This window comes from Aphanomyces invadans (genome assembly GCF_000520115.1).
Source record: "Aphanomyces invadans strain NJM9701 unplaced genomic scaffold supercont1.6, whole genome shotgun sequence".
NCBI classification, from domain to species: domain Eukaryota; phylum Oomycota; class Saprolegniomycetes; order Saprolegniales; family Verrucalvaceae; genus Aphanomyces; species Aphanomyces invadans.
The window spans coordinates 1,247,780-1,273,451 of NW_008580151.1; the positions used below are offsets into that span (position 1 = coordinate 1,247,780).

At 51.9% G+C, this 25,672-nt stretch overlaps 6 protein-coding genes across 8 annotated transcripts; 3 read left to right on the forward strand and 3 right to left on the reverse strand.

The window, feature by feature from the left end:
- Positions 1-313: 313 nt before the first annotated feature.
- H310_04034 lies at positions 314-10,696 on the forward strand. 2 transcript variants are annotated; one of them, XM_008868157.1, is made up of 39 exons: positions 314-472; positions 521-602; positions 650-785; positions 847-2,569; positions 2,623-2,704; positions 2,754-2,892; positions 2,939-3,212; positions 3,255-3,339; positions 3,392-3,527; positions 3,574-3,685; positions 3,730-3,894; positions 3,944-4,025; positions 4,081-4,213; positions 4,265-4,823; positions 4,872-4,953; positions 5,008-5,155; positions 5,202-5,490; positions 5,538-5,622; positions 5,669-5,807; positions 5,859-6,507; positions 6,560-6,650; positions 6,701-6,824; positions 6,874-7,156; positions 7,198-7,282; positions 7,344-7,485; positions 7,533-7,604; positions 7,649-7,808; positions 7,853-7,937; positions 7,981-8,119; positions 8,164-8,662; positions 8,713-8,797; positions 8,845-8,986; positions 9,034-9,229; positions 9,280-9,364; positions 9,416-9,557; positions 9,605-10,004; positions 10,051-10,126; positions 10,172-10,298; positions 10,347-10,696. In XM_008868157.1, exons 1-39 carry the CDS (start codon positions 355-357, stop codon positions 10,590-10,592), a joined length of 8,397 nt encoding a protein of 2,798 aa, XP_008866379.1. In that variant the 5' UTR covers positions 314-354; the 3' UTR covers positions 10,593-10,696. The 2 variants fall into 2 exon arrangements, with proteins under 2 accessions (XP_008866379.1, XP_008866378.1); XM_008868156.1 differs by having other exon boundaries at positions 315-472; positions 3,947-4,025; positions 10,347-10,690.
- A 138-nt stretch (positions 10,697-10,834) lies between these two features.
- H310_04035 (hypothetical protein) lies at positions 10,835-12,111 on the forward strand. The gene is made up of 4 exons (XM_008868158.1): positions 10,835-11,341; positions 11,394-11,516; positions 11,566-11,815; positions 11,867-12,111. The coding sequence occupies exons 1-4, from the start codon at positions 10,863-10,865 to the stop codon at positions 12,068-12,070; spliced, it is 1,056 nt and encodes a 351-aa protein (XP_008866380.1). The 5' UTR covers positions 10,835-10,862; the 3' UTR covers positions 12,071-12,111.
- A 34-nt stretch (positions 12,112-12,145) lies between these two features.
- H310_04036 (hypothetical protein) lies at positions 12,146-16,939 on the reverse strand (the record flags this gene model as incomplete). The annotated part of the gene is made up of 12 exons (XM_008868159.1): positions 12,146-12,484; positions 12,538-12,708; positions 12,770-12,967; positions 13,013-14,006; positions 14,080-14,576; positions 14,641-14,772; positions 14,822-14,885; positions 14,940-15,179; positions 15,229-15,389; positions 15,444-15,537; positions 15,589-16,599; positions 16,644-16,939. The coding sequence occupies 12 exons, from the start codon at positions 16,937-16,939 to the stop codon at positions 12,146-12,148; spliced, it is 4,197 nt and encodes a 1,398-aa protein (XP_008866381.1).
- A 358-nt stretch (positions 16,940-17,297) lies between these two features.
- H310_04037 (NEK protein kinase) lies at positions 17,298-21,690 on the forward strand. The gene is made up of 11 exons (XM_008868160.1): positions 17,298-17,709; positions 17,762-17,972; positions 18,063-18,179; positions 18,240-18,414; positions 18,487-18,654; positions 18,704-18,898; positions 18,946-18,987; positions 19,044-19,085; positions 19,131-19,437; positions 19,486-19,778; positions 19,830-21,690. Exons 1-11 carry the CDS (start codon positions 17,412-17,414, stop codon positions 20,067-20,069), a joined length of 2,088 nt encoding a protein of 695 aa, XP_008866382.1. The 5' UTR covers positions 17,298-17,411; the 3' UTR covers positions 20,070-21,690.
- Positions 20,040-21,671, reverse strand: H310_04038 (hypothetical protein). Its single transcript, XM_008868161.1, has one exon. The coding sequence runs from the start codon at positions 21,596-21,598 to the stop codon at positions 20,150-20,152; it is 1,449 nt and encodes a 482-aa protein (XP_008866383.1). The 5' UTR covers positions 21,599-21,671; the 3' UTR covers positions 20,040-20,149.
- A 621-nt stretch (positions 21,691-22,311) lies between the features above and the next one.
- Positions 22,312-25,652, reverse strand: H310_04039. Of its 2 annotated transcripts, XM_008868163.1 has the most exons (10): positions 25,022-25,652; positions 24,839-24,966; positions 24,507-24,797; positions 24,372-24,459; positions 24,192-24,323; positions 23,647-24,146; positions 23,439-23,600; positions 23,189-23,395; positions 22,937-23,118; positions 22,312-22,888 (listed from the first exon to the last, which is right to left on the reverse strand). In XM_008868163.1, exons 1-10 carry the CDS (start codon positions 25,590-25,592, stop codon positions 22,447-22,449), a joined length of 2,703 nt encoding a protein of 900 aa, XP_008866385.1. In that variant the 5' UTR covers positions 25,593-25,652; the 3' UTR covers positions 22,312-22,446. The 2 variants fall into 2 exon arrangements, with proteins under 2 accessions (XP_008866385.1, XP_008866384.1); XM_008868162.1 differs by having other exon boundaries at positions 22,937-23,395.
- Between the last annotated feature and the right edge of the window lie 20 nt (positions 25,653-25,672).

Sequence of the window (25,672 nt, forward strand, 5' to 3'; positions counted from 1 at the left end):
CTCAGAGCTCATTTCACGAAACTCGAGTGCATGAAGTATGGCAACAGTAGATCACCAATGCTAGATGGAGCTGAGTTGCTACTGACGGGTGAATTTACAAGGATTACCGTAGAGGGAGTCGGAAATTCCTTTGCTTTGGAAGGAATGCTTCGCAGCAACCTCAGCCAAACACGAGGCATACATGGTGCTGAATCCCGTCAAGAGAATGCACTGTTTGAAATAGTGAGCTCTTAAAATAAATAACCTGTTACAATTAGATCGGTCCTTTGTCCAGAATTTGTATGGAGCATACAAATTTTTACAGTTGAAATTCCCGCTTTTTCACTCACGTTTCGAAGCCAGCAGCCCGTTGGAATGGCACCAGATTCCATCGAGCATAACGCTATGGCGTGGGTGCTTACCGACGGCACTCCATGGTGGCCAGTCTTTGTAATTGACCCAGCTGATGTGCCTTTAGAGCTCAGAAGTCTTGGTATGTTCTCGACTAAATGCAACGGAACCTCACGACGAATTTTCTCAGGGAGGTTCGAGGGCGACGTGGAATCGGCCAAAGCTCAAGGGTCAGGCGTTCTCCTCGTGTTCAACTTTGGGCGACACACATTGTACATGGATTGCTCCTTTCTTCGAATAATATTGATGTCTTGTGTAGATCCATCCACAAACGCGACGCAATGAAGCCATGGAATTGCCCTGAACACCCCACACTCCTTCGAGGCCATCCTTTGTCGGCATTTCGAAAGCTTGGTAGCATTACAGACTTCCTCGACGCAATGAATGAAGCAACGGTTCGTTGCACCTTTATCCACCCTAAAAACGCGTACTGTGACTTGTTGTTTTCGATGACAGGAGTACAATTCGAAAGACACCAACATTCGTCAATTGCTTCCAATTCCCCAAGACGAATGCTGCACCACAAGTCTGCCACACAATGTTTGTGCGAAAGAGGTTGAAGATCCAGTATCCTCGAACTATTCCGCACAAACAAGTGGAGAAATCAAACGTGGATTCAAAAGCACAAGTGCACAGGAAGTTCTAGGCGGTAGACAGCATGTCGAAGTACCTTTTATCGCGGATTCCACGCCAAGCAGTGCCCACACCCAGTGGACGCCAAGGAACCTTGACGGAGCTGCCACTGTGATCTACGACAATAACGTCGATTGTACATCTACAACGATCGATGCTGAACCACTGTCAGCAAGCTCACGCGAACCGCAACTTTACGCTGCCGCGATCAGTCAAGGAATTGTCATTGAGCAGAGAGCGGAAAACTTCGATGTTGAGCTGCAAGCTGAACCAACCTCAGAAACCACAGAAGATAAATGCCGGAGTGTCTCAAGTCCACGCGAAATGGTACATTCTCAAAGACTCGGATTGATTTCAGTGCTTGCCTATACGACTGTGTCTCCCAACGGAAAAAATATCACGCCCGTGCAAGATGGCGCTACTGAAACGTTGATGCAGTCGATGTCGATCGACGAAGCTTCCAATTCGTCCGCATGCAACCCTGATGTGCGTAATGAGGTCGCCAAACCTCTTCCGCCGAATGATGGACCAACGAAAGTTTGCTTGCTTGAATCGAGTGAACCACTTTGCGGCTCCTCTCACATTCACGAAGATCTTGAACAACTTGTACCCCAAGCACCTCAGTCAATGGATTCGGCTAGTGATATCGCTGATCACGTACCAAGAGAAGACGATCGACACAGTGTAGTTGATTCAGCGCGTAAGGAGGTGGAACACTTGCCAAAAGGAGAGGACCGCGACAGTTCAGTAGATGCACTGCGTCCAATTGATGAAACTGATGAATTCGTTCAAGATGAGGAACGCAACATGAAAATCCAACCATCTATAGACAACCTATCTCAAGAAGCATCTTCATGCCCGGAGGCGACGGAAGTTCGAGAATTGAAATGCGAAAGTGACCGTGCGCCGCCCACTGAAGTCGTCGAACCCCAGCCAAGAGATGTTTCAATCGATGAGAAGGATTGTCATTCACCTGTTGAGGAACGAATTGTTTCTATTGCTCAAGCCGAAGCACCAACCGTTGGTCACGACGTTAGTGCCGATGGTATTGTTGGCCGTGGACAACCTCAGGAAGTTTCCTCTGAACCACTGGCCGATCTTGTGCAAACGGAGCCACCTGGCCAAGCCGAAATCTTGACAACGCAAGAATCTGGTCGTGCAAGCGGTGGCAGCTTCCATTTCACCAATGCTCTGGCAGATCCCGAGCTCATGGCACTGGCTGGCGTTCTGGGAATCTCAATCGAAGCCCACACGCCCACTTTTGCGAGAAATATTCTTTCAAGCTCCTCATTATCACGGTCACCTTCCTCGTCGAACAAATCCAACCTGATGACATCCACAACAATTCCTGCTGAACTTCAAACAGTGCCTAACAAACCGACCAATTCGAGTACTCCCACGAACGTTGTTCCTGTGAATCAGCCCCTGGACACAGACGATGACGTTGGCATAGAAGTGGTGGCGTGGGCAAAGCGCCGCGGAGATTCTTGGTGGCCTGCGTACATTTGCGATCCTACCACCGTGCGGAAAAAGCTGAAAATTTCAGGTACCTAGCACTCGAATACTTCTCGAAGCGGTTTTTATCGGTTGACCATGTAGGCCAAAACTACAATGTGCTGGTTTCAAAATCGTCCCGTAATGCAGATGTTCGCCTCATCTATTTCTTTGGAGCGCACATTCTGTAAGATTCTTGACTTATCTGTTCGTCAATCATATATGTGTACGTACAGTGGCAGCACTAAATGCGGTAGCCGACGACTCAAGGCATGGAATTGCACAGAGAAAAATGAGCTGCTTCGTCCTACCGCAGCGCAACATACGTCGCAAAAGAGAGTGGACGAATTTCACCTTGCCGTAACTGAAGCACAGGTTCGTTCTTGGTCTCTGAAACTGTTTGATTGACATTATTCAACAGGCGTACTTGGCTACTGAAGAGAACGTGCGAGTTCTCCCTGCACTTGCCAAAAACGTTGCGGAAATCCCCAAGCCCGCGCAACGTTTGCTGACGTTGCACGAACTTAAGCCTGAAGACGACGACATGTCTAATAAATTCGACGATGAAGATGAAGACGAAGTGCCAGTCGACAAAACAACAATCCTCCCTGTTGAAGTTGTAGCATGGGTCAGATTAAACAAGGGGCCGTACTGGCCAGTCTATTTCTGCGACTCGAGGAAGTTGCACAATCTCGGTACCTTCAGGTTGTGCAGTGCAACCCCTTAACGAGCTGTAGGCACTCGGCATACTAATTTGTTGACGCGGGCTCGAAAATATCCCGATCTTTACAGACTCGCATATGTGTTTGGGAAGCACGAGTTGTATGTTGGGTCGCTCAACATATTCAACTTCAGCTAACATATTTTCTCGTAGTTGCTTGCAAAAAACCACGATCCGAATGAAACCTTGGAATTGTGCCGACCACCTGGAACTAATGCAAGGAGAAGACTCTGGTTTGCGACACGAAGAATTATTTGAAGACTTTTCGTTGGCTGTAATTGAAGCTGAGGTGATAGTCGAGGCCCCTTGTAAAATATTTAAGTTCAAAATCGCAGGAATACTTGGCAGCGGACGAAGCGACCCGGACTCTCCCGTTCTTGACGAATTCAGAGATGATACTTGAGCGAGACGCCGATGAAGAGACAAGATTATCCCTAGATGGAACAGGTAATCGAGTACTAAGGAAGTATGTGCTGATATCGATATGCCAGGCCACCAAAATCACCTCCCCGAACATAGCGAGCAAGGGGATGTGGACAGTATGATTTTGGACGTCGGTACTAACTGCCTTGCGTGGGGGAGATCACGTGGATATCCGTGGTGGCCTGCTTACGTTTGCGATCCTTACTGCATGCCGCTGGACTTAATCACGTCAGGTAAGACGTTTTATCACTTCGTCAGTATTGAAATGCTTCATTCTGTTAGAAGGCGTGCCAAGCACGATTTATGCGGCCAAGCGAGATTTGACTGGGTGCCGTCTGGTCTACTACTTTGGTCGGCGAACATTGTAAAATGCTATCATTCACAAGTGCAGCGCTAAATGCTTACTTGATGGATCTTAGTGGTCTCTTGAAGTCTCGGGTGAGATCGTGGGGTTGCGAATGTCATGCTTTGTTCACTGCAGGCCACCCAGCCGCCCAGTTGAAAGACCCTTCCACGAAGGCTCTGTTTATGCAAGCAAAAAGTGAAGCACTGGTACTTAGTCAACTACCCCCAGCCTTAATTGTTTATTCTAATACTGTGTAGGCTTTCCTCGTTCGTCCAAATTTTGCATTCTTATCTCGATCGCAGGAGAACACAGCTATGAGCCACCAACCCCCGATTATGCCACCCCAATTCTCCATTGCAAGTTATTCAGCCACCGTTCAACCTTCTGAAGTTTCGGCTGCTTCGGAGATCCTACATACGACTGCAAGAAAGCGTGGCCGCCCTCCGAAGACTCGTGACGCGACTATCTTAGATCCCCCAATCAAGCGTGGCCGGCTTGTGTCCATTGCCCCTGCGACTGCATCGAACGCTTCAATAGCTCCCACATCGACCGCGTCGGGTGACCATCGTACGCAGAGCGGAAACAACGACGAGGCCGCGACACAAGAACGGAATACCACAGGAGTTGATCCCACTGACGGCACCAACGAAGCCTTTTCCAACGAAGGTGATTCGTCCGAGAATGACACCCAAGGCGATGTCAACTTTGCCGAGATGTCGTGCGGCTTTGTCGCATGGACCCGGTCTTCAGGGTTGCCGTGGTGGCCAGTCTTTGTTTGTGATCCTAGTGTTGTGCGAGCAAATTTGTTTCACTTGGGTAAACTGAAGTATTTATTTGTTTCTGTAAACTTTACTCGACCTATAGGTGACGTTCATCAAGGCATGCTTGCGAAAGCTAAAGCCGACCCTGAAGTTCGACTTGTGTTTTTCTTTGGCCTGTACAATTTGTACGTCTCCAGTGTTGATATTTGTATTGGACCACTCACGAAGATCTTGAGCAGTGGTCTCGTCAAAGTCAATGGGCGCATTCCTAACTTAAAGGTGTGGAAGTGTCGCGAGTACAAAATTTTCGAACAAGGTTTCCCCGTCGGGACAATGCAAGGCACCTCGGTTGCTGCAACCTTTTACATTGCAATTCAAGAGGCACAAGTAAGGGACGGTGTTGAATTTGAAGGTAAACTGACTGCAATTGCAGGAGTTTGTTACAAAGGATGAAAATTCTCGCGTTCTGCCGCGCATGGTGCCGTCCGACATGAACCCTCAACTTGAACCTCCACGTGCTGAGACAACGGAGCAAGCCAACGACGAAGTTGACAACACATGTGACCTTGCTGCAGTCAATACATTTGTCCCCAAGAAGCGTCAACAAATTCTCCCCAATATTCCTTTCGGCCAAGTGGTGTGGTCCAAGCCGTCACGCAGTCCATGGTGGCCGGTGTATGTGATTGACCCTTCAAAGTTGCGGCATAACTTGTATCACTTGGGTAAGAAATAGTTTATTGGTAGCCGTCTGATTCATGTGTTTGAACAGGAAAAGATCATCGCCGAATGCTCGCCAAGGCCCAACAAAACCTATCAGAATTGCGCTTGGTCTATTACTTTGGCCGCTACATATTGTATGTATTTGACTCTGGACAAACAATCCTTACAATACTGCTGCAGTGGTCTTGTAAAAGTGAACGGGAAGATCAAGCCATGGCAATGCGTGGAACACGAAGAATTTCTCCTTGGGTACCCCGAGTCGGCCATGGATGGACAAGACGTTGTTGACGAGTTTTACAATGCGCTGAAAGAAGCCCAGGTGTGACACTTCTACAATCGCACTTGCTCAACAGCATTTACTCTCGGCTAGGATTTCTTGTCTGCGGACGAAGACAATCGGCTACTTCCCTTTTTTGTGAAGTCCGACATGCAACCGGACTTGGAACCTCCCTCGTCCTCACAGGAACATGAACGAACTTTCCAAAATCAATCGGACTACTCTGAAAGCGACTCGAATGCACAGACGTCTGCTGCGGCTGCGACTCCTTTAACAACAGCATCGAGCGGTACCTCGACCCCCGACGTTGCAAGAAACGTGCAAAATTCTGCCAAAGACGTTCACCCTATCAAGTCAAGTACTGAAATTCGGACTGATGATGTTCACGATCCATTACAAGATGAAGGGGAGTTTTCAACTGGCTCTGGTCCAAGTTCAACTCCAATGGATTACTTTGACTTGAACACCACGCAACCAATTCAAATCGCTGTTACGCGCAGCATCCCTGCGCTAGTCGCGCAAGCTCTGACGACGGTGGAGTCAAGTACCGATCGCAGTTCCAGCAACTCTCACCTCGAGTTCTCCCAGCCGTCCGTGGAGAAAAATGCCAATGGTTCAACCCGCCACGTCACCGAAGTCATTCCTGCTGAAAGCCTTTGTTGGGCTCGGTGGACCGACGGTTCATGGTGGCCTGTGTATGTATGCGACCACCACAAGCTACGTGATAATCTTCACAATTTGGGTACGCTTGACCATGTTTTGTCATTTTCGATTTAAGATCATAACTAAACCAGGAACCCGCCACCACTACGACAACAAGTGGATTCAAGTGAAGAAAGCTGGCTGTGCGCATCGACTAGTTTATTACTTTGGACGATATTGCTTGTACGATTCTTGTTGATGTGATTAGTTTTCGCACCGATCGATTCGAATAGTGGTCTGCAGAAGAAGTCGCTTCAGCCATGGAAATGCGCTGACCACGAAAAGCTTCTACGTGGACATGGCCATTTATCCATGCAAAAGCGAGATGTATTCTTGAAGGCGATTCAAGAAGCGCAGGTACGTCGAGCATCGTGCTACTTGTGATTGAAGTTGCTTTATCAATAAGGATTTTGAATCGTCCGACCCATGCAATCGACTTCCACCACACATGGTCCCGTCTGACATCAATCCGTTGATGGCCCCACCACCTCCTGAGACAGCATACTTTGTGCCTGACGAGAGAATGTCTCGAGTCGAGAAGGCAAAGACTCTCACTACTGTCGTTCTCCACGATACCCACCCTGAAGCCAAGTTGGACACGGTTGCCTGGGCAAAGTCCGATGGATACCCATGGTGGCCAGTGTACATATGCGATCCGGAGAAAGTGAAACACACCCTTCTTGCTCTCGGTAAATGTCCTGTCGGAATTGCTACGTCATCGTCACGGTAGGAAATGGCCACGAAATCATTTACAATGACGCCGTGCGAAAACCTTCTGTCCTTCGAGCTGTATATTTTTTTGGATCCCACCGATTGTACGTTGCCACCGCCACGTGCTCGTATTGGCTGCGGAGGTGGGCGTCATTGTACTTGTAGTGGCTTGTCCGAAGTGCATACTAAGGCGATTCAACCATGGGATGCTGAAAACCATGCCGTACTTCTCCAAGGCGTTCCAAAGAAACTGATGGGTCGAAAAGGAGTCGTTGAGTTTTTTGCAAAGGCGCTGGATGAAGCAAATGTACGTGAGCAAAATTCAAATTGTCGCATATCCGACGAGCCTTATAGGAATTCATTGAATCCTGCCACCCTGTCCTCATGTTTCCAGATGTGATCGAAGAAGAACTTCAGCATGAGCAGGTACATTGCGCAATAAAAACAAGGAAATATAAGTTTCACCGTAGGGTGATTCCAATTTGTCGAAGTCCACCATGGAGGATACAAAAGAAAATGCCTTCATCATGCCTTACGATTGTGTGGCATGGGCATATCTAAGTGGATTCCCTTGGCTGCCTGTTTACGTCATTGATCCATTTCGACTACAGCATCACCTGGAAAATTTGGGTACGACTTTTCATTCCGTCGGATAATACTTAGTACCTGTGCAGGAAACCGACACGCCAAAGTTCTCGACGAAGCACGACTACATGCGGACACGTACAGAATCGTGTACTACTTCGGCTCCCACAACTTGTACGTGTATTTCATGGATTTTTCATTTTCATGTAAGTTGTAGTGGGCTTCACAAGACTCCTCACTTGACGATGCGAAAGTGGGGTAGTCCCGAACACGATTCAATGTGTGTTCCGAACCCACACAAGTCGAAGCGATCATCGTTTCGGAGTCAAGTAAAGAAGGCACTTGCTGAAGCCGAAGTAAGTTGCTACAACTATGACATTGTAGTCACGGCATTTTTCAGGTATTTTTGGCGAGCAGTGAGCGTATCCGAGTATTGCCCAAAATGGTGGCCTCAGATATGCTACGTTTGGCTGAAGCAGATCGCTTGCGCGCTGAAGCGGCTTCCACAAAAGCACTACAAGATGTTCCAGATAATGTTCCAACGCGCTCAACGGCACAAACATCTGTTCGAAAGAAGGCGCCGACAAGTCCGTCCAAACGTCGTTCTGCTCCTACGAAATCAACACCATCTCAACTTCCAACCCCGACCAAAGGCCGTGTGTCCAACACGCCTCTTCCCACCATTGAATCCGAAGGTGACAGCGATTCGTCGCATTTCGAAAAACTGCTGTTGAAACAAGATAAAAAGTTGGCAGCCATGGAGAAGAAAAAGAAGAATCGACCCAATTTCGACCTTGTTCCGTTTAACAGTTTGGCATGGGCGTTGCTCGAGGGTTACCCGTGGCTACCTGTTTATGTTTTGGATCCGTTCGAACTCCAACCAGAACTCCATCTCTTGGGTGCGACCTCATGATCGCTCAGAAAAAATATGCTTGACGCTTGCCATTAGGAAATGGTCACGGCGCGAGTTTGCGAAAAGCAAGGAAATTTCCAGACCGTTATCGCATCGTGTACTATTTTTCGTCGCATAACTTGTAGGCCATTGTTTCATGAGTCCCTATGATCTCATCGAAACTCTTAGCGGTCTGCATCTTCATCCTGAAACTACTTTGCGATCGTGGAATTGTCCAGAGCACGCAACCTTTGTAACTGGTTTCCCGAAGTCATCATGCCGTGGCAAAAAGGTGTTAATGGACTTGATCGACGGCGTCAAAGAGGCCGAGGTACATCTGTTCGATCTATTCGATATCATGATAAGTTTGTTTTGCAGTGCTTTGCGGCTTCGAACCCCCGCACACGATGTTTGCCTTATATGGTCCCTTCCGACACTGATCCAGCCTTGCCGCCGCCGAGCGCGCAGTTTGTTTCATTCAATTCCCTTGCGTGGGCGATCACAGAGGGATACCCTTGGATGCCTGTTTATGTGTTCAATCCATTTCAGCTTCGGTTCAAGCTGCTAAATTTGGGTAGGGTGGCATGCTCAAGTTCATGGGGTTAACATGTCTTGATAAATCAGGGAGTGGACATCGGGACCTCCTTCGTCGAGCACGAGCTTCGCCAGAAGAGTGTCGAATTGTGTTTTACTTTGGTTCGCACAGCTTGTACGTTTGAGCGTTTCTAGAATGTCAGGTGTTCTTATCTTTGTTTGGTAGTGGAATTCACAAGTTGAAAGGAACTTTGAAACCATGGAATTGTCCCGAACACAGCCAATACCTGGAAGCAAAGGCAGAATCCCTGTTGTACATTAAAAAGAGTGTGATGGAGCAGTTCGACGCGGCCATGGACGAAGTTGAGGTTTCTATTGTTCGGTGCATGTAGCGCGATGCTCATGCGCTTACTAGATGTTCTCCTCGGCTGGCGAATGCCATCGACTGCTTCCTTTCATGGATCCTTCCGATTTTGAAGACGATGCTACTGCGGCTGCAGCAATGTCGCAGTGGCAAGCTGTGCCAGATAATCGAAATTGGGGGCAACCGGTGGCATCTACCCGACCTCGGAAACACCAGACCCAACGTGCTCGGACTCGGCAGTTTTCTCCTCCTCGACGACGTCCTGCCAAGCGCCTCCGGCTATCAGACAAGGAACAAGTAGTGAAGCAAGTAGATGTGATTGAGTCGCACCAGAAGGCTTTGGACGTCAAGCACTTGTTTGAGTCCAAACTGGCGTGGGTGCATTGGGGCAACGAAATCTGGTGGCCTGTGTACATCTGTTCACCGAAACCAGTCTACCAATTTTCATGGGGTATACATGGCTATGCTTCATGTCTTCGCTAAATGGGTCTTTCTAGGCCTCGATCGGCACATGGAGTCCATCAACTACGCCGACGTATTTGTCGAAGTATATCATTTTGGGACCAAATCCTTGTACGTCAACATCCTTGTGAGCTGAGGGAGCTAACGTCAGTGTAGCGTTGAGCATCCCTTGTGCAAATTGAAACCATGGCGTTGCAGTGAACACGACGAATTTGTGCAAAGTTCCCTTCAAAGGGATTCCGACACCACGGTCCAATTCAAAGCGGCATTTACAGAAGCAGAGGTGCAATTGTGACAAGGGAATAACGTCCTCTTACAATGTGTTGGAAAGGATTACGCTGCTTCCTTGGCGAAATATGCCACGGATGATGACAAGTCAACGCCGCCGTCCCCTCAGGAAAGTGTGGACATGGAACAGGTCGTCTATATGGGAGAAGTAGAAAAACTCCCGTCGGCACTTCCTTCAGATGATGAAGATAGCGGGGAAGACACGAGCGATGAAGAGATGAACGAAGAGGATCCCTATCCAAGCAGTGATGAAGAGTCCGCTGGTGACAGCGACGACAAGGACAATTGAGCTCTGCTGTACATGGCACACAGCCATCATAAATGCACTAAATTTTGTTCCTCCTGTAATTCCAATGCACTCTTCAGTGTGCATTGAAACATACCGGATACTGGTGATTTGACATTGCTAGTACTAGTACTCTACTATTTGTACTATACAGCTAGGTGAAGAAATAATTTCAAAAAATCACATGAAAACGAATCACATTTTGCGAGGTTACAACAAAATCACCCATAAAAATGCTTTGAATTCGCGGTTCAAAAGCCAAGTGACAACACGATGCAACAGCCACCGCCACAACTCCCACTTCCACCAGGACGGGCACCACCGTTGGAGTCGTATGCACACAATGCGCTGCTACATCCCCATGTAGCACCACCGTGCAGGTTCTTCCTGTCTGCGAAAGGGTGCATGCGTGGATCGTGCTGTGAATTCAATCATGAAGGTTCACCTCGTCAGTCATCATGTTCGCAGCAAGCACTGCCCGCTGCAAAGGTGCCTCAGTCAAGACCGCTCTGTCGGTTCTACGCAAAGGGAGAATGCAGAAATGGCACACATTGCTCATTTTCCCATGGTGCAGACAGCAATGCTATGCCGAGTATGAACGCACTCGATGGTCCCACATCACAAGCTATGACGAACTCGTCCGATTCCAACTTGCTTGCTGCATTGGACGCTGACAAAGTTCTGACCAGAGACCTCAGTGGCCCCTTCTTCTCCGTGGATGTCGAGTGCGTAGCCACTGGCACAGGCTACAAGTGAGCTCTCCAATTCTTGTGGTCGCCATATCATGGTACTCGATCTGCGTAGTGACCGCGATGTTGCTCGAATTGCTGTCGTTGACGAAAACGAATCCACTGTATTCGATGCCTATGTCAAGCCTGACAAGCCCGTCGTTAGCTACCTGACCCAACTAACAGGAATCACGGCAGAGTGTGTTGCATTTCACATTGGGTGGCAGGCTCGTGACCGTGCTATGTAGGCACCTGTCAGCGGCACTTCCACTCGCCAGTGTCATATTGGACTTGAAGAATGTGATGCCAACCAACTGCGTTCTCGTCGGACAATCTGTCAACAAGGACGTGCAGTGGCTCGGGCTTCAACCTGGCGTCGACTTTCGCGAACTCTTCAACGTAGCTGATCTTTTTCGCGTGCCTACGACGGCGTCGTATAACTACCGGTATTTTTCATTGCGCCACGTCGCGAAGTACTTGCTGGGGGCGTCGATTCAGGTGCGATCAAGGAATCCTTCAAATGATGAATGAACAATCCTTGTTGAGCAGGAGCATGACCACGACCCTGTCGTTGATGCTGTCTACGCCATGAAGATCTTCAAGCGGTTTCGGTACCTGCATGAAAACTCGGGCCATCGCCAAGCCGTACTCCAGACATTGTTGAAGACCCCGCGAACGCCGTCGTTTGCCACGAGGTTTCCCGTGATCGACGGCGTTTTGATGTCTCCACCCAAAGAAGGCTCGAGTATTTAATTAGACTATGGACAAGTCATTACTTGTAGCTACGATTTTTGTTCATTTCATGGCCTTGCAAGGCGTTGGATTCTTCTAAATGTCGCTGTCGTCGGAATCGTCGGGGTCCGCCACTCCATTGCTGTTTTTGTCGCCTTCGACGTGTTTGGCCTTTTCATTGGGCTCATTTTCGTCTTCGGATGGCGATGACGATTTTAGCGATGGCAAAGCCCCGTCCGAGTCTTCTTCCCAGTCGTTGGCGAAATCATCCAAGTCGCCGCTCACATCGCTGATACTGCTGTTGTCTCGCGGGGATTCGACCGGTGGCAAGCCGATATGTTGTTGTTTGAACTGGATAAAGTCACGGCCGTTCGGGCCATCCCACGGCCGTCGGTATTGCTTTCGAATGGCTTTGATGCGATGGTTGTTGATAATCTGCAACAGAAAGCATGACATCCGATACGGTGGGTCGAATGAAAGTGACCAACCCTGTCGCGGACTTGAGCGCCGGCCTCGACCAGCAGCTTATCTATCACTTCGGTCGCATAATGGTTGTAATCTTGACGTAGCTCGCCCTTGATCTTCATGAGTAGCGCTTGCATGTCGTGGATTTGTGTTCCCAAGCGAGTAATGTCGTCGTTGATGTCTTCTTGTACAAACTACACAATGGATAGTTGGGACGACCGCACCAAGCAAGAGCAAGAGCAAGATCGAGAGTACCATAGCTTGCTTCTCGTCCTGGTCCATCCATCCTTCTCCCGCCACGGCTTTGTCCAACGCGTGTTTTTCAATTGCTACATGCAAGTCAGCCCGTCGCAACTCGATTTGGCGCTTGAGGTGAGGAAGCTGCTTCTGAATAACCTTCACCCGCTGCTTTCGCTCGCCTTTTAACGTTTTGGCTTCCTTTAACAGTCGCGCCTACCCACCACATGATGGAAACTTCTCAACACGTTGACGACCAACCTTGCCATCACGCGATGTCGTGCAAAACGTGTGGATTTCACTACGAACTTGACACAGGGCTTGAGCCAGATGTTCCTGCTCCCGCTGACGCCGCGCCGCTTCTTCGGGGGATATGAATATCTGAAGAAGGACCCAGCCAAAGCGATAACACGGCTCGTGGCGCTTATTCTTTCGAAGGAGCTCTTCGCACCCGCATCGAAACGGCACTTTGTCCGTGGCCAGCCCCACGGGGCCGTAAACTCCTTTGTAATGGTTCAGCGCATCTTCCACGACCTCGCGGGTGTGATTAAAAGCTTCGTCCTTGAAGCCGCGCTCGACGCGCTTCTTGATGACACCCAAGATGCCAGGGATGTCGTCCCAATCGTTGTATAGCGCGCACGGATCAATCATGTACACAAGGGAGTCTTCTGCTTCAAAACCCCACGGTCGAGTTAAATCGTAGCGGAACTCGACTTTGTCTAGCCATCGTTTGGCTTGAATCAATTGACACAGCTTGAGAACATCTTCCAGTACAGCCTTCCGCGCCGTTTGCGCTCGCTGAAACTGGAGTTCGACCAGCGCTTGAACGAGATCGACCCCACGAACAGTTGGGTGTTCGTAGAACGGGCCGTTGATGTACGTGTCGGTTTTCTTTTCAAAATCTGCCAGATCCGACGGTAGCAGGAACAGGATACCCGAGTGGAGCAAATCTTTCGCTTGTGGAGTAAAGTGATCGTCGTGGAAGCCATACTGAGCGGCTGCCAGAAGCCTCTTCAACTCGACGACACGGTCGATGCGCTTTTGAAGATATGCATGGATGGCCTCGACGCCTTGGGCCAAGATGTCGGGAGGCGGTGACCGAAGTGGATTTCCATCGAACTGAGCCAGTTGCAGCGTCCGAAGGTTCCCAAACTCGACAGGGAGCTCGGCGATCTTGTTGGCTTGCATCCAAATCCGCTCGATGTGTTTGAATTCCGTTGCGGGCGGTGGATACACATTGAAGCGATTGCCAGACCTAGCGCATGAGTCGTTTTGGTTCATTTGATGATACCCATTTCATGTGGCAATGGAAATCGTTGACGACGTACAGAGACAAGGCAAGAAGGTTCGACCGACCGATCGACGGCGGCAATTCCGAGAGCAAGTTCAAGTTTGCTCGAAAGTCGACGAGGTTTGTGGGGCAAGCAAAGTCAAACGATGCCAGCGTCTCGATGCGATTATTCGACACATCGAGCACCCTGAGCGCCGTAAGATGGGCCAACGTATCAGGAAGAGCCGCAAGATGGTTGTGAGGAACGAGGCATTCCTCAAGAGCCAACAGCGTGTCCATTTGGTCCGGTAGTTTCTCGAGGATGTTGCACCCCATGCGCAACACCCGGAGGTTGGTGCAATGCGCGATGGTGTGTGGTAGTTGACTCAATTGGTTGTTTTCGCAATCGAGCATTTCCCACGGACACGACGATGCGATGCACTCTGCATGAAACTCGGTGAGCTCGTTCTTGCGCAAGGTGAGGATGCGAAGCGATGTCAGCCGCGCGATTTCGACGGGCACTCGTCCAAGCGCATGGCCAGTTAATCTAAGCTCCTGTTTCAACCGCACGTTGAAAAAGGTTGGAAAAAGGACATTGCACGAGCATTTTCATATGTACCGTCAAGTTGGTCACGTCGAAGAGCTGGAACGGCAAATCGGTGAGGTTGCGCCAGTGAAAATCCAACACTTGGGTGGTCATGGCGCTCTCAATCCGTTGCAGCAGCTCTTTGTGAACGTGTAGATCGGTCGACTACCGTTTTGAGACTCGTCAAGCCAGCGTTGCCCTCGACGAGGATTACCACACACTCTGCTGCAATGCCTGTTGTGACTTGAAGTGGCTGCGGTGGCATTCCTTTGGCGTCTCTGTCGAGGATGGAATTCACGTCCATTACACGAGGACAACGGAGCCTGTCGTACATGTGGATTTGATTTTTGATTTCCCAAAAGATGGCCGGAATCCCATTCTTCTGACTTGCCGCGGACGGCACTTTCAGATGGTTGTTTCCGACCAAGTTGAACGTTGTCAAGTGTGTGAGCTGCAGAACCGACGGTGGCACGGCCACCAACGAGTTTCCGCTTACATCGAGGTGGGTCAAGCTCGTGAGCTGGCCAAAGTCGGATGGCAGTGCCACCATTCGATTCAGCTTCATGTCCAATCTACAACATGCATGGCCATCACAGAGCGTTGCGTGGAATGTTCCTGTACTCTTTGATCTTGGGCATGCGGCAAAACTGGGTCGGCAGGGTTGTGAGAAAATTGGAGCCCACTCGCAGCACAGTCAGGTTTTTCAACTGGCAAATTGTGTCTGGTAACGTCGAGAGTTGGTTGTGCTCGACATCGAGGACTTGCAGCTGGAGCATATCGCCCTACGTTCCATCGCATTAGGATTCTTCCAGGTAATCCCTTGCCGACACAAGCACCATGGACGAGGGGAGCTCTTGAATTTCGTTGCTGGACAGATTGAGGTGCTCCATATGCACAAACCCCTCATACCGATCGAGCTCCTTTGGCACCCTATGCTGCACCGTCACAACGTTTGTTTTCACGCAGTGGTTGGAAGCGCACCAGTCGTATATTTCACCGTTTGTATGATTGAGGAACTGCGTCGGCACGTCCTTCTTCACCTCCCACCCTCCTGGAAAGTGCTTGGCAGTGTGAGTTGGTTGCTTTGCTTGAGGAGCACTGCAGTCAGGGCTGTTGGCCGAATTGGGTAATACTAGCTTTGGAACGCATGCCGTGGTCGATGGGGTTGGTCCAAGTGCGGCAGGTCGAATTCGAGTGACAGCACGAGTTATGTTGTTGTAATAAATAGGTTGTTTCGTCGCAGGGTCCACCTGCTGCACCCAGTCTTGTGCTCGCATCCCTGGTTTGTCTCCATCGCCGTCGTCGTCGTTGTCGTCGTCCATCGAGTTGGCCTTCGCACGCCGCGATTTGAAGGAAGGAAGCGGCAGGAGAGCTGCTGTAATGAGAGCATTCCTCGCGCACGCAAACGTACGGAGGTACTTGAGCTCGTACATGGCGTTGGGCAACGTCACGAGTTGATTGTGAGATAAATCAACGTAGGTCAGTGCACTGAGGCGATACATGTACGAGACTTCGTTCAGCCGATTCCGCGCGACGGACAAGCAGGTCAGAGTGGAGGGAAGCATGTCCGGGAGGCTGGTTAGGCGGTTGCAGTCCAACGTAAGGGAAGTTAATTCAGACCACCTCGAAATCTCGGGGGCCATCGACATGATGCTGTTTTCACTTGCATTCAAGACTTGGCAGCCGGGAAATCCGTCGCAAAATTGCCGAGACAGCGTTCGGAACTCGTTGCGGCTGATGTTGACGTGGGTGATGAACCGGGCCATTTGGAGCATGAACGTTGACGAAAGCGCTTCGGGGAGCACGTCAATTCCCAACGCTTTGATGTCAAGTTTGCCGCTGCCGTAGCTTTGGTGGATGGCGATCTGAATGGACTCGGCTTGCGTCGGTGTATCGTTGGCGAGACCTTTCATGCGAGCTTCGCCCTGTGCTCGGCGCCGCTCCATGACGACAGAGACGGTGTTGAGAGTTGGGACCCCCGTGGTGGCCATTCTGCGCAACATTCGGGAGAAAGCGCAAGGCAACCAAAGTCGTACCGCGTTTCAAGGAAGGTGGTCCTGAACTTCTCCGCTTGCTGCTCACGCATGTACCGCTCTTGATTTGACAACGCTTTGGCCTTGTGTTGTGTGATGATCTCCTTGATCGTTTGCCGCGTCTTGTGGTAGCTGCCGTTCGCGTCATACTCTTTGTGGATGTTGACAACGGGCGCGGGCTTCGGCCGCTTGCTGGACGACTCGTTCGGTGGGTTATGCAAGAGGCCATCGCCCTGGAGACCCTCGCGGGGGAACACGTTCGCATGCGTCGTCGAGTCATCCGACCTTTCTTTCGCCATCGTGGGATCTTGAAGCGGCACTCCACTGCAGGAATGTATATTTGAATAGCCAATCAAAAGGCTTGTTTCGAGACAAACAACCGGACGATGAGGAAAATGGCGGTCGATGCAGGTCGGGGGCTGGATCGATTGAAGCGTTCGCCGCGCGTTGTTGGTGGGAGTGCCATGATGGAGTTCAACGAGAGCGCCTGGGTGTGTGCGATGAAGTATTTCACGTTCTTTCCAAATGTAACAGGACACTGTCTTTCGAAGCGTGCCTGTGACCTGGGAGAAAGGAGTTGGATTCATGGATGTGATTGCATGGCATGCATGGATGTCTCAGGCACAAGCATGGCCACACACGTTTTGACTGTGCTCGAGATGTGCTTCCATTACGCTGAAGCGTTTCGGATTGGAATGGATAGCAGTTTCGACAGCGCACTCCTCCTACCACTCGTCCACAAACGACCGATCTTGTCGACTAGACTGCCGCATGGACAAGTACAGAAAACTCGAGCGCATTGGCAAAGGAAGCTTTGGCTCGGCATATCTCGTAGAAAAGCGAGGGGAGCCGGGGAAGCAGTACGTGATCAAGGAGATTCAGATCGACCCACGCGACCAAAAGGCTGCCGTACGGGAAGCCCGTCTCCTCGCGGCACTGGATCACCCCAATATCATTGCGTGTAAGGAGCACTTCATGTTGTCCCCAGGGCAGAAAATTCTTTGCATCGTGACCGAATACGCGGACGGTGGCGACTTGCGCAAACTGCTCAAACAGTACGAGGCGGCAGGTCCGTGCATGATTCCTCCCGCTTCCAGCATTCATCACGTCTCTTGACGTAGGCCGCCGACTGGACGAAGATTTGGTCTTGGATCTCCTCGTTCAGATGTGCCTCGCGCTCAAACACGTCCACGACAGAAAGATCCTCCACCGCGATGTCAAACCCGAAAACATCTTTCTCATGCAATCGCACGTGGTCAAGTTGGGCGACTTCGGGGTCGCCAAGGTTCTCAGCAATACACTCGCTTGCGCTGATACCCAAACGGGCACGCCGTAAGCATGCTCGCTTTGGAATTAGCCAGCGCAACATTGTTGTGGCGCGACTTGGCTTATGCGCCGCCATGTCTGACGGTGCTGCTCTAGGTATTACACCTCTCCCGAGATTTGCCACGGTCTGCGCTACAACCACAAGACGGACGTGTGGAGTCTCGGGTGCGTGCTGTACGAAATGATCACGCAAATGCATGCGTTTGACGGGCGGTACGTTCGCCTTGGCCTTTTCTCGCAACGACGTGGCTGACCCTTGCTTGGTTGCCAAAGAAACCAAAAGCAATTGTTTCAAAATATTGCGTACGGCGCATTGGACACGGCTCAACTCGACCATTGCTCGCCGCGCCTCAAACAACTCGTGATATCGATGCTGGCCAAGGCGCCGCGCGATCGCCCGAGCATCAATGGCATCCTGAAGACGCCGCTCGTTCGCGACCGTATCCATGTATGAGCTGGCACTTTCATGCGATACACAGAGTGCAGTTGTACGCGTCCATGGAGGCTGATCTTTGTGCAGACGTTCTTGTCAGCCCAGGAAATGCAAAACGAATTGGCGCACACGGTTCTCCACGGCCAACATTTGTTTCGAAAACCCCCCATGACGAAAGCTACGACGAGTCCCCGTGCAATGAAGCATCCCGCACCGCCTCCGCCGCCGATCGCAGTTGTGCGGCCTATCGTCCGAGTATGGCAGTCGCACACTGATTCATTGTGTCAAATCGGCATGACGGTAGGAGCGACACCCGGCCGTTCGTGGGTACGCGGCACCGACGGCAGCAATGAGGAAGCGCGGTGAAGCCATGGCGGCCAAAAAGGAGCGAGTGCAAGCGCTGGTGGCGAAACAGCGGGAACAGGCTGAAATGCGGTTGATTCAAGAGAAGAAGGCCCGACTTGCTCGTAAGAAAGCTGAAATGGACCGACGAAACGAGGTGATCGACACGGATGCACGCAGATGGCGATTCAGTTGGAGCTATAGGCGCTGGCTGCTCGACAAGCACGTCAGAAGTCTCCGCCAAAGGTTTGTGGCCAACCCTGACTGGGCTACAATACCCGACTATCATCCTTCGGTCACAGGTACCACAAGACGCGGCGTTTGCGCTCCAGGCCAAGCTCGAGGTGTGCAATGCGATGAAGTCTTACGTTCATGACGAGTTGTGGCAGGCGAGACGACAGCAATTGCTCGAGCAGCAAGCCGTGCGAGACTTACCCATGATGGTACCAGTGAAGGAATCCCGCGATCGCGACGCCGACCGATTGAAGATGGCCGAAGATATCAAGGAGAAGAAACGACTCCTCAAGGATGTCCACCCCAACTCCAACGATCCGATCCTTCTCGTGCAAGTCCTCAAGTCTCCTCACGATAACCATGCGCTGCCTGTACCGCCACCAGTGTTGGCCGCTCCGAGTGTGATGATTCCCAAGGTTGAAGCGATCTTTGCGCCAGACACGATCACGTTGAACAGCACAGGTACCGCCATGCAGCGTGCTCTTCCGTCGTCATGTGATCGTTGGGCAGTGGGGTCGCCCAAGCACGCTGCGACACCAGACAGCTCGTTGCCACTAGAAAGCCAAACGGATGCAAGTGATGAAGAGACCATGTCAAAGGCTGACGCCCCAACCAACCTTGCGGGTGACACTGATGTCCAAGTCGACGACATCGAGGCGACAAGCCGTTGCAATGGCAAACGCAGCTTTGAATACGAGCGCATGGTGCTTCACATGAAGTGCGTCATGGAGGAGGAACTTGCCGAGGATCCCGACGACGACGATGGCGACGCCAGAACGGCCGAGGTCGACCCGGCAGACGAGGTACGGAAACAAGTCTCAGGCTGGCAATCGTATCATGCTCGATGAACGTAGAGCGGTAACGATGATGACAGCAGTGGGGTCCGGTTGAGCAACCTTGCCATCCTGCAACTGCCTGACTTCAAGGCTGCGTTGAAAGCGCTTTGGAGCAACTCTCCAGCCAAGCCAGACGAAGTGCGGGGGGTCATGGGGCCGACTTCCCTCTCCGCAGCGCATGTGGAGGACGCAGCATGGCTATGCAGGTACATGCAAGGGATCGTGCTGGGCGAATCGGCCAGCGTTCAAGTAGATTGACGACGACAACCCTCGAACTCTATATTCACACTTTTGACATGACTACAAAATTTGGACACTACACGAGACGAAATGGAAAGTTACTCGGAGTGGCGCTTCGACCACCCCGAGATTTTGAACGGACTCGAATTTCCCCCGGCAGACTTGACCTCCATGTGGACGAGCTGCTCCAAGCTGGCGGGGGGCGCCGTCAGATCAGAGTACCGATACTCTTCTTCGACGATGCGCTCCGACGGGACTTGGCTCGAAATTGTGCGGCTGCGGCGGCGCAGCGGAGGAGGCAGCAACTTGATGCGCTCCTCGTAGTCTTCCGAGATGACTTGCATCTTTCGGGCCCCCTCGAGGTTCAACGGCGTGTTCGAGTCGAACGCGCCAAGGTTGCCGAGCTTGAGCGACTTGTAAATGGAACGCAGATGGAAGTAATACTTGGCGTACGACGCAGCCGACACACGGACGTTGTACTCGACGCAATCAAGGTAGAGCAACTCGAGCGCGTTGATGCGGCGCAGGGGAAAGTGTCCGTGGAAAATCTTAGAGAAATCGGCGTTGCACATGCTCAGGTCGTCCCAGACTTTAGACGCCATCAGCATTGAGCAAAACACAATCGCTTGCCAGTTGGTGGGGGTGAGTTGGAGACCTTTGCCTACAGTGGCTTGCAACAATCGTTCCACATAGATCAGCCCCATGATGATGCACTCGCTCTCCATTTGTGCGGTGCGGTAGATTTGGGTCATGAAGGAAACAATCTTGTCGACGGACGGGACAGAAAACGACATAGAAGACGACGGGGCTTCGAACCCAAGAAAACGGGGTTCCATAGGAACATGGGCGGAGGTAGCTTCCAAGATATGGCCGTGCAAAACTGTCGCCACGCAAAAGAAGGTGCTCGTCTGGTCGGGCTTGTTCATCGTTCCCAAGCGGACAAAAATCGAGTTGGTGCTGTTCGATCGCATGCGCTGGGGCTGGGGCGGCACGACACATTCGCCCGACGACTGATGGAGGTCGGTCAGAAGAGTGCCGAGATCCGACTGGCGCGTGGCGTAGTACGCAGTGTGTAGCGACACGTGTTCTTCAGATATGGGGGACGGAATGTCCTTGCGCACTGAGGCAGACGAAGTGGATGAGCGCGGAGTAGCGATGCCATTGAGCATCGCGTCAAACATGTCTTCCTTCGCGGACAACGTACGAAACAAGCGTGGAGGGCCTCCCGTTTTCGGAGGTCGGCCGCTATCCTTCGACATCATGCGCTGTGACTGAACACAACTCCCATGAGACGATGGCTTCACTGACGTCGACGAGGGGATGTTGGACTCGTCGACAGCCGTAGGGGAACGCATCATTTTGCTCTTGATGTTTTGCTCCATCATGCGAAAGAACTGGGACGCCGCGTCCTTTTCCTTTTGAATAAGCGAGGCGGGCTTCTTCCAAGTCGTTTCTCGAGTGACTGGGTGATAATAGTATGGACGGTTCGAGCGAGGGTCGTGCGCGACCTTCCACTCGACGGCATCAGGCACCTGTTGGGCGTTCATTGGGACACAAAGAGCAGGACTCAACGGCGGCGACTTCACGGACGAACCTGGGCGACGACGATGAGAGAATGGGAGAGTTCTGAGTGAAGGGCCTTGTTCCCATTGGTCTGCGAAATTGCCAGTCCAGTGAATCTGGTTGGCGCGATTTGATTGGTTGAAACCAACAATATCTGAATTTTAGCCAATCCGATTGTGCTCAATCGCCCGCACGTAGCCAGTCACACTCCATCCATAAGTCACCAACGCACTGCCGCCCAGATAGTACATGCACTCAGGCTCGTGGCGCCAGCGTGTGCCGCTGAACGCTGTTCGTGTTCGCGCGCTCGTTTGTCGCGCCAATTCGATGGAGACACCGCACGCGGGGGAGATTCGTAGCTGGGACAAGGTGCGGGATGGCTGGGTTGCCCCTCGTGACAAAGAATCTCACGGAGCGAGTTTAAACGTGTTTCTAGCGTGTGTCTCGGTAGAAGCAAGGCGAGGGAGAGGCGAAATGTCGGACGCGAGAGTTCCAAGTTGTACTATGTGACCGAGGAGTGCGTTGTGACCGAGGAGTGTGTTAAGTTGGAGCCAGAAGAGGACGCACAACGCAGCAGGCTGGTGCCGACACATGGAGCAGATGTCCTCTTGAACATTTCTGCAAAGGGGAGTTTAAACGTGTGCGTTATATTGGGGTGAGAAGAGCCCCGACCTGATCGGGTTTCATTGACTCGCGCGTCGAAGCTGTGGCTGCGACAAGGGCGACCCACCCAGCCACGCATGTGATGTGCCCTTCTATCCTCCACAATCAAACACCGGCGACGTCACACTGTTGTCCCAGCGTGACACGACTTGGATTACATCGAAGCAACTTACAACTCAATGCTATGGACCTTCTTGTGGAGAGAACTGTGGTCGAATTCTTCAAACGCTTCGTCCTCTTCTTCATCATCGTCGTCATCAACATCGTCAAAGTCTCCGAAATGCTGGCCTTGTTCCTGTCCATGAGGTCCGTTGTCCCCTTGGGGAGTTCCTGGCTCATTCTGCGCATCTTCGTCGTCACCTCCCACTTCCTGAGGTGTTTGCGGGCAGTCCTCTTCGTCGTCTCCTTCCTCAATCACATCCTCGTCTTTAGAGGGTTCAGCCATCATGGCCGAGTCACAAAATTCCTTGGCTTCCGCGGCGAGGTCACCGCCCGCGTATGAAAACCTGTCGAAGTGTTTCGACCGCGCCGCGCTAGGGGAATTTGGCATGTTTACAGGGGAGTCGGGCATCAGCTCTTCACGCGCCTCGCGAGTCTTAGCTATGGCGCGACTAGACACACCAGAGATATGAGCTATCGATCCCCAACGGCAATTGTACCTCAAACAGCTTTCTGGCGTGACATCTTCTTGGCGATGGGGCGGGCGGGGAACTTCCACAGTTTGGGCTAGCAGCCCAGCCCAATCAAGGTCGAAGAAGAACTCATGGGCCTTGATCTCTTCGGCACCAGTGGGGCCAGACCCGAGCCGTGCGGCAGGGTCCTTGTTCAGTAGCTTGGTCACCTAGAAGGAGGAGGAGGGGAGCGGCGTCGTAAGGTGGTCGAATGGACTGCTGTAGCATGAGAGGCTGTACCAAGTCCTTGGCTTCGGGTGTAAACCGTTCGGAGAAGATCGGTTCATCGCTTAGAATCTTTTCAAACAAGATGGCGGGATTCTGGTGGCGAAATGGCGAGTCGCCTTGGATCATTTCATACATGAGGATACCAAACGCCCACCAGTCGACCGCCGTCCCGTACGGCTGCTTCATGATGATTTCGGGCGCCAAGTATTCGCACGTGCCCTATACGTCGATGAGCCCCCGACGCATATCCCGGTCCCTGTACCACAAACGACGACGCACGCCCCGTCTCTTTGTCCACTTCTTCCTTGGACAGCCCAAAGTCGGTGCATGCCACGTTCCCATCGGCAGTCAGCACAATGTTTTCCAGCTTCAGATCGCGATACAAGATATTGGACGCGTGCAAATGGGCTATCGCGAGCAAGACCTAGAGCGATCGGTCAGCTACTGCTTCGAGGACAGCCCCGACGGACCTCGGCCAAGTAGAACCGCGCGCGCTTGATGCTGAAGCGGCCACGGCGCCGCAGGACCTGGCGCAGCGACCCGCCGCTGTAATAGTCCATGACCATGTACAACTTGTCGTTGTTTTGAAACGCAAAGCGCAGTTGGACGATGTACGGGTGGTTGGCTTCCTGGAGAATGCGGCGCTCCGCCATGGTTTGAGTAACCAAGTCTTTGTTCATGACCCAGTCCTTCTTGAGCACCTTCATCGCGTACAACTTGGCGTTGTCTTTCTTTTGCACGAGGAGGACAGTTCCACACGCGCCCTTGCCGATCACAGACACGAGCTCAAAATCGTTCACGCTCATCTTTCCAGGCACGGTCGAGTCGACAAACACCGACTCCTTTTCGCCCAAACGGACGGCGCGGGGTCGCGACCACGACACGAGGCTCGGCAGCGCCCGACACGTCAAACACAGCCGTACACTGCCCTCGAGTTTCGTTGTTTCCATCGAGCTGCATTTTTCACACACTGCGCAACATGAGTTTGCAATCACACTTTGTGCGATGGTTGTACCTGGCATTTGGCACGTTCGGCAGTGGCGCCGCCATCGGCGCATGTTAAACGCCTGTTTGCAGATATAACAGTTCTTCTCCATCCCAGTGGAGATGTTGGATGTTCGGAACCCAGCATACCGCGCACGGAACGCTGCAATCGCATGATCGTCACGATGGAAACGTGGAAGGTGTGTTGTACCTGAAAAGACCGAGTGCAATACGGACTGTAGCACCTCGACGTCCGATCCATCGTAGCCTGCGCTGAGGACGATGCACCCTGCTTCGTGCTGGAGAAAACATTAGCCATCTGTGGATTCGTCTTTGGCGAGTGTACCTCTTTGTGCTTGAGCCGCGCCAGCTGCGGCTCCATGGACGACGCATAACTGACGGCCCACTGAGCCATCGTCTTGCGCAGTAGATACGTGTCGGTTGAGTCGACGCGATGCGTGGACTGGATAAATGCAATGCCGCTGAGTAAACGGCGCATCTCCGGCAAGTGTTGGCGCATCGAATCGACCAGGAGCCGACCACCTTCGCCATAGCACACAATGAACGCGTGCGACGCTTGAGACGTATCGATGTGGTCTCGCCAGCCCGTGATAAGCCGGGCAATTGCGACTTGCATCTGCGAATGATGTGGGCAACCGACGTTCAGGATGCACGTACCATGGACGCATCGGAATCGGCGGGCATGTGGAAGATGTCGTCAAACACGACAATGCCAAACAGGTCGTCGCGGGCGCGAAGCAAGTACGGCAGCATGGACCCGAGACTGCCGTGGTGAATGCCTCCCCCTGAGAGTTTACGCATGAGCCTAATCGAGCACCGGAGAAATGGAGGCATGTCTACCTTCGGATCCCGAGCGGACACACAGCTTGGAGCTCCAAATCCCGGCGGGAGACCCGACACTGTCGCCAATGAACACGACGACGCGATCGGCTTGGGCAACATTACGCGACAGGAACACACTGCATTCAATGGTCGGGTCATCGCACGGGCTTGAATCGTGATAGATGTCGAGCATTTCGATCATCTTGGCTTGCACATTCTTCGTCGCAGACTCGAGCAAGCCCCCCGCAGGCAAATATGGCTCGGGAGGCTCTGTGTACGACAGTGAACCGACGAGTGTCGTCGGTTTCTCGACGCGCGTCATCGATCCCGAGTGTCTGTCAGTTGACGCGCCCCGAGATGCTCGATTTTGTGGCGACATGATCATCTCGTCATCGTCATAATCGATCGAGTTGGAGTTGGGGCGTCCAGAGGTCGGCGGGCTGCCATTCGAGTGCTCTGACTGGGACGACGGGCCGCGATTGAAGAAACTCGTGACAGACGTCACGGACTTCATGCCGGCCAGTGCCACGCTTTTGCGCTTCACGGCATCGCGAATAGCGCCGATCTTGTCTGGCAACCCTGGCATCATCGTGACGGTTCTGCGTGGGGAAAGACAAAACGTGGGAGAGCCGAGCGCCGCGATGACGATGGGATTCTGATATCACACAT

Bases quoted from the DNA above. Each gene is read 5' to 3' on its own strand.
- H310_04034 (XM_008868157.1), top strand. From the start codon at position 355: ATGGCACCAGATTCCATCGAGCATAACGCTATGGCGTGGGTGCTTACC. The intron at 6,651-6,700 runs GTACGATTCTTG...CGATTCGAATAG, and splicing joins TACTTTGGACGATATTGCTT to TGGTCTGCAGAAGAAGTCGC. The intron at 7,283-7,343 runs GTACGTTGCCAC...TTGTACTTGTAG, and splicing joins TTTTTTGGATCCCACCGATT to TGGCTTGTCCGAAGTGCATA.
- H310_04035 (XM_008868158.1), top strand. From the start codon at position 10,863: ATGCAACAGCCACCGCCACAACTCCCACTTCCACCAGGACGGGCACCA. The intron at 11,517-11,565 runs GTGTGTTGCATT...CGTGCTATGTAG, and splicing joins CTAACAGGAATCACGGCAGA to GCACCTGTCAGCGGCACTTC. The intron at 11,816-11,866 runs GTGCGATCAAGG...CTTGTTGAGCAG, and splicing joins TGCTGGGGGCGTCGATTCAG to GAGCATGACCACGACCCTGT.
- H310_04037 (XM_008868160.1), top strand. From the start codon at position 17,412: ATGGACAAGTACAGAAAACTCGAGCGCATTGGCAAAGGAAGCTTTGGC. The intron at 18,180-18,239 runs GTACGTTCGCCT...TGGTTGCCAAAG, and splicing joins ATGCATGCGTTTGACGGGCG to AAACCAAAAGCAATTGTTTC. The intron at 18,655-18,703 runs GTATGGCAGTCG...GCATGACGGTAG, and splicing joins TTGTGCGGCCTATCGTCCGA to GAGCGACACCCGGCCGTTCG.
- H310_04038 (XM_008868161.1), bottom strand. From the start codon at position 21,598: ATGAACGCCCAACAGGTGCCTGATGCCGTCGAGTGGAAGGTCGCGCAC.
- H310_04039 (XM_008868163.1), bottom strand. From the start codon at position 25,592: ATGATGCCAGGGTTGCCAGACAAGATCGGCGCTATTCGCGATGCCGTG. The intron at 24,460-24,506 runs GTACACTCGCCA...TGTTTTCTCCAG, and splicing joins CGCGGCTCAAGCACAAAGAG to CACGAAGCAGGGTGCATCGT. The intron at 23,396-23,438 runs GTACAGGGACCG...ATCGACGTATAG, and splicing joins GGCGTGCGTCGTCGTTTGTG to GGCACGTGCGAATACTTGGC.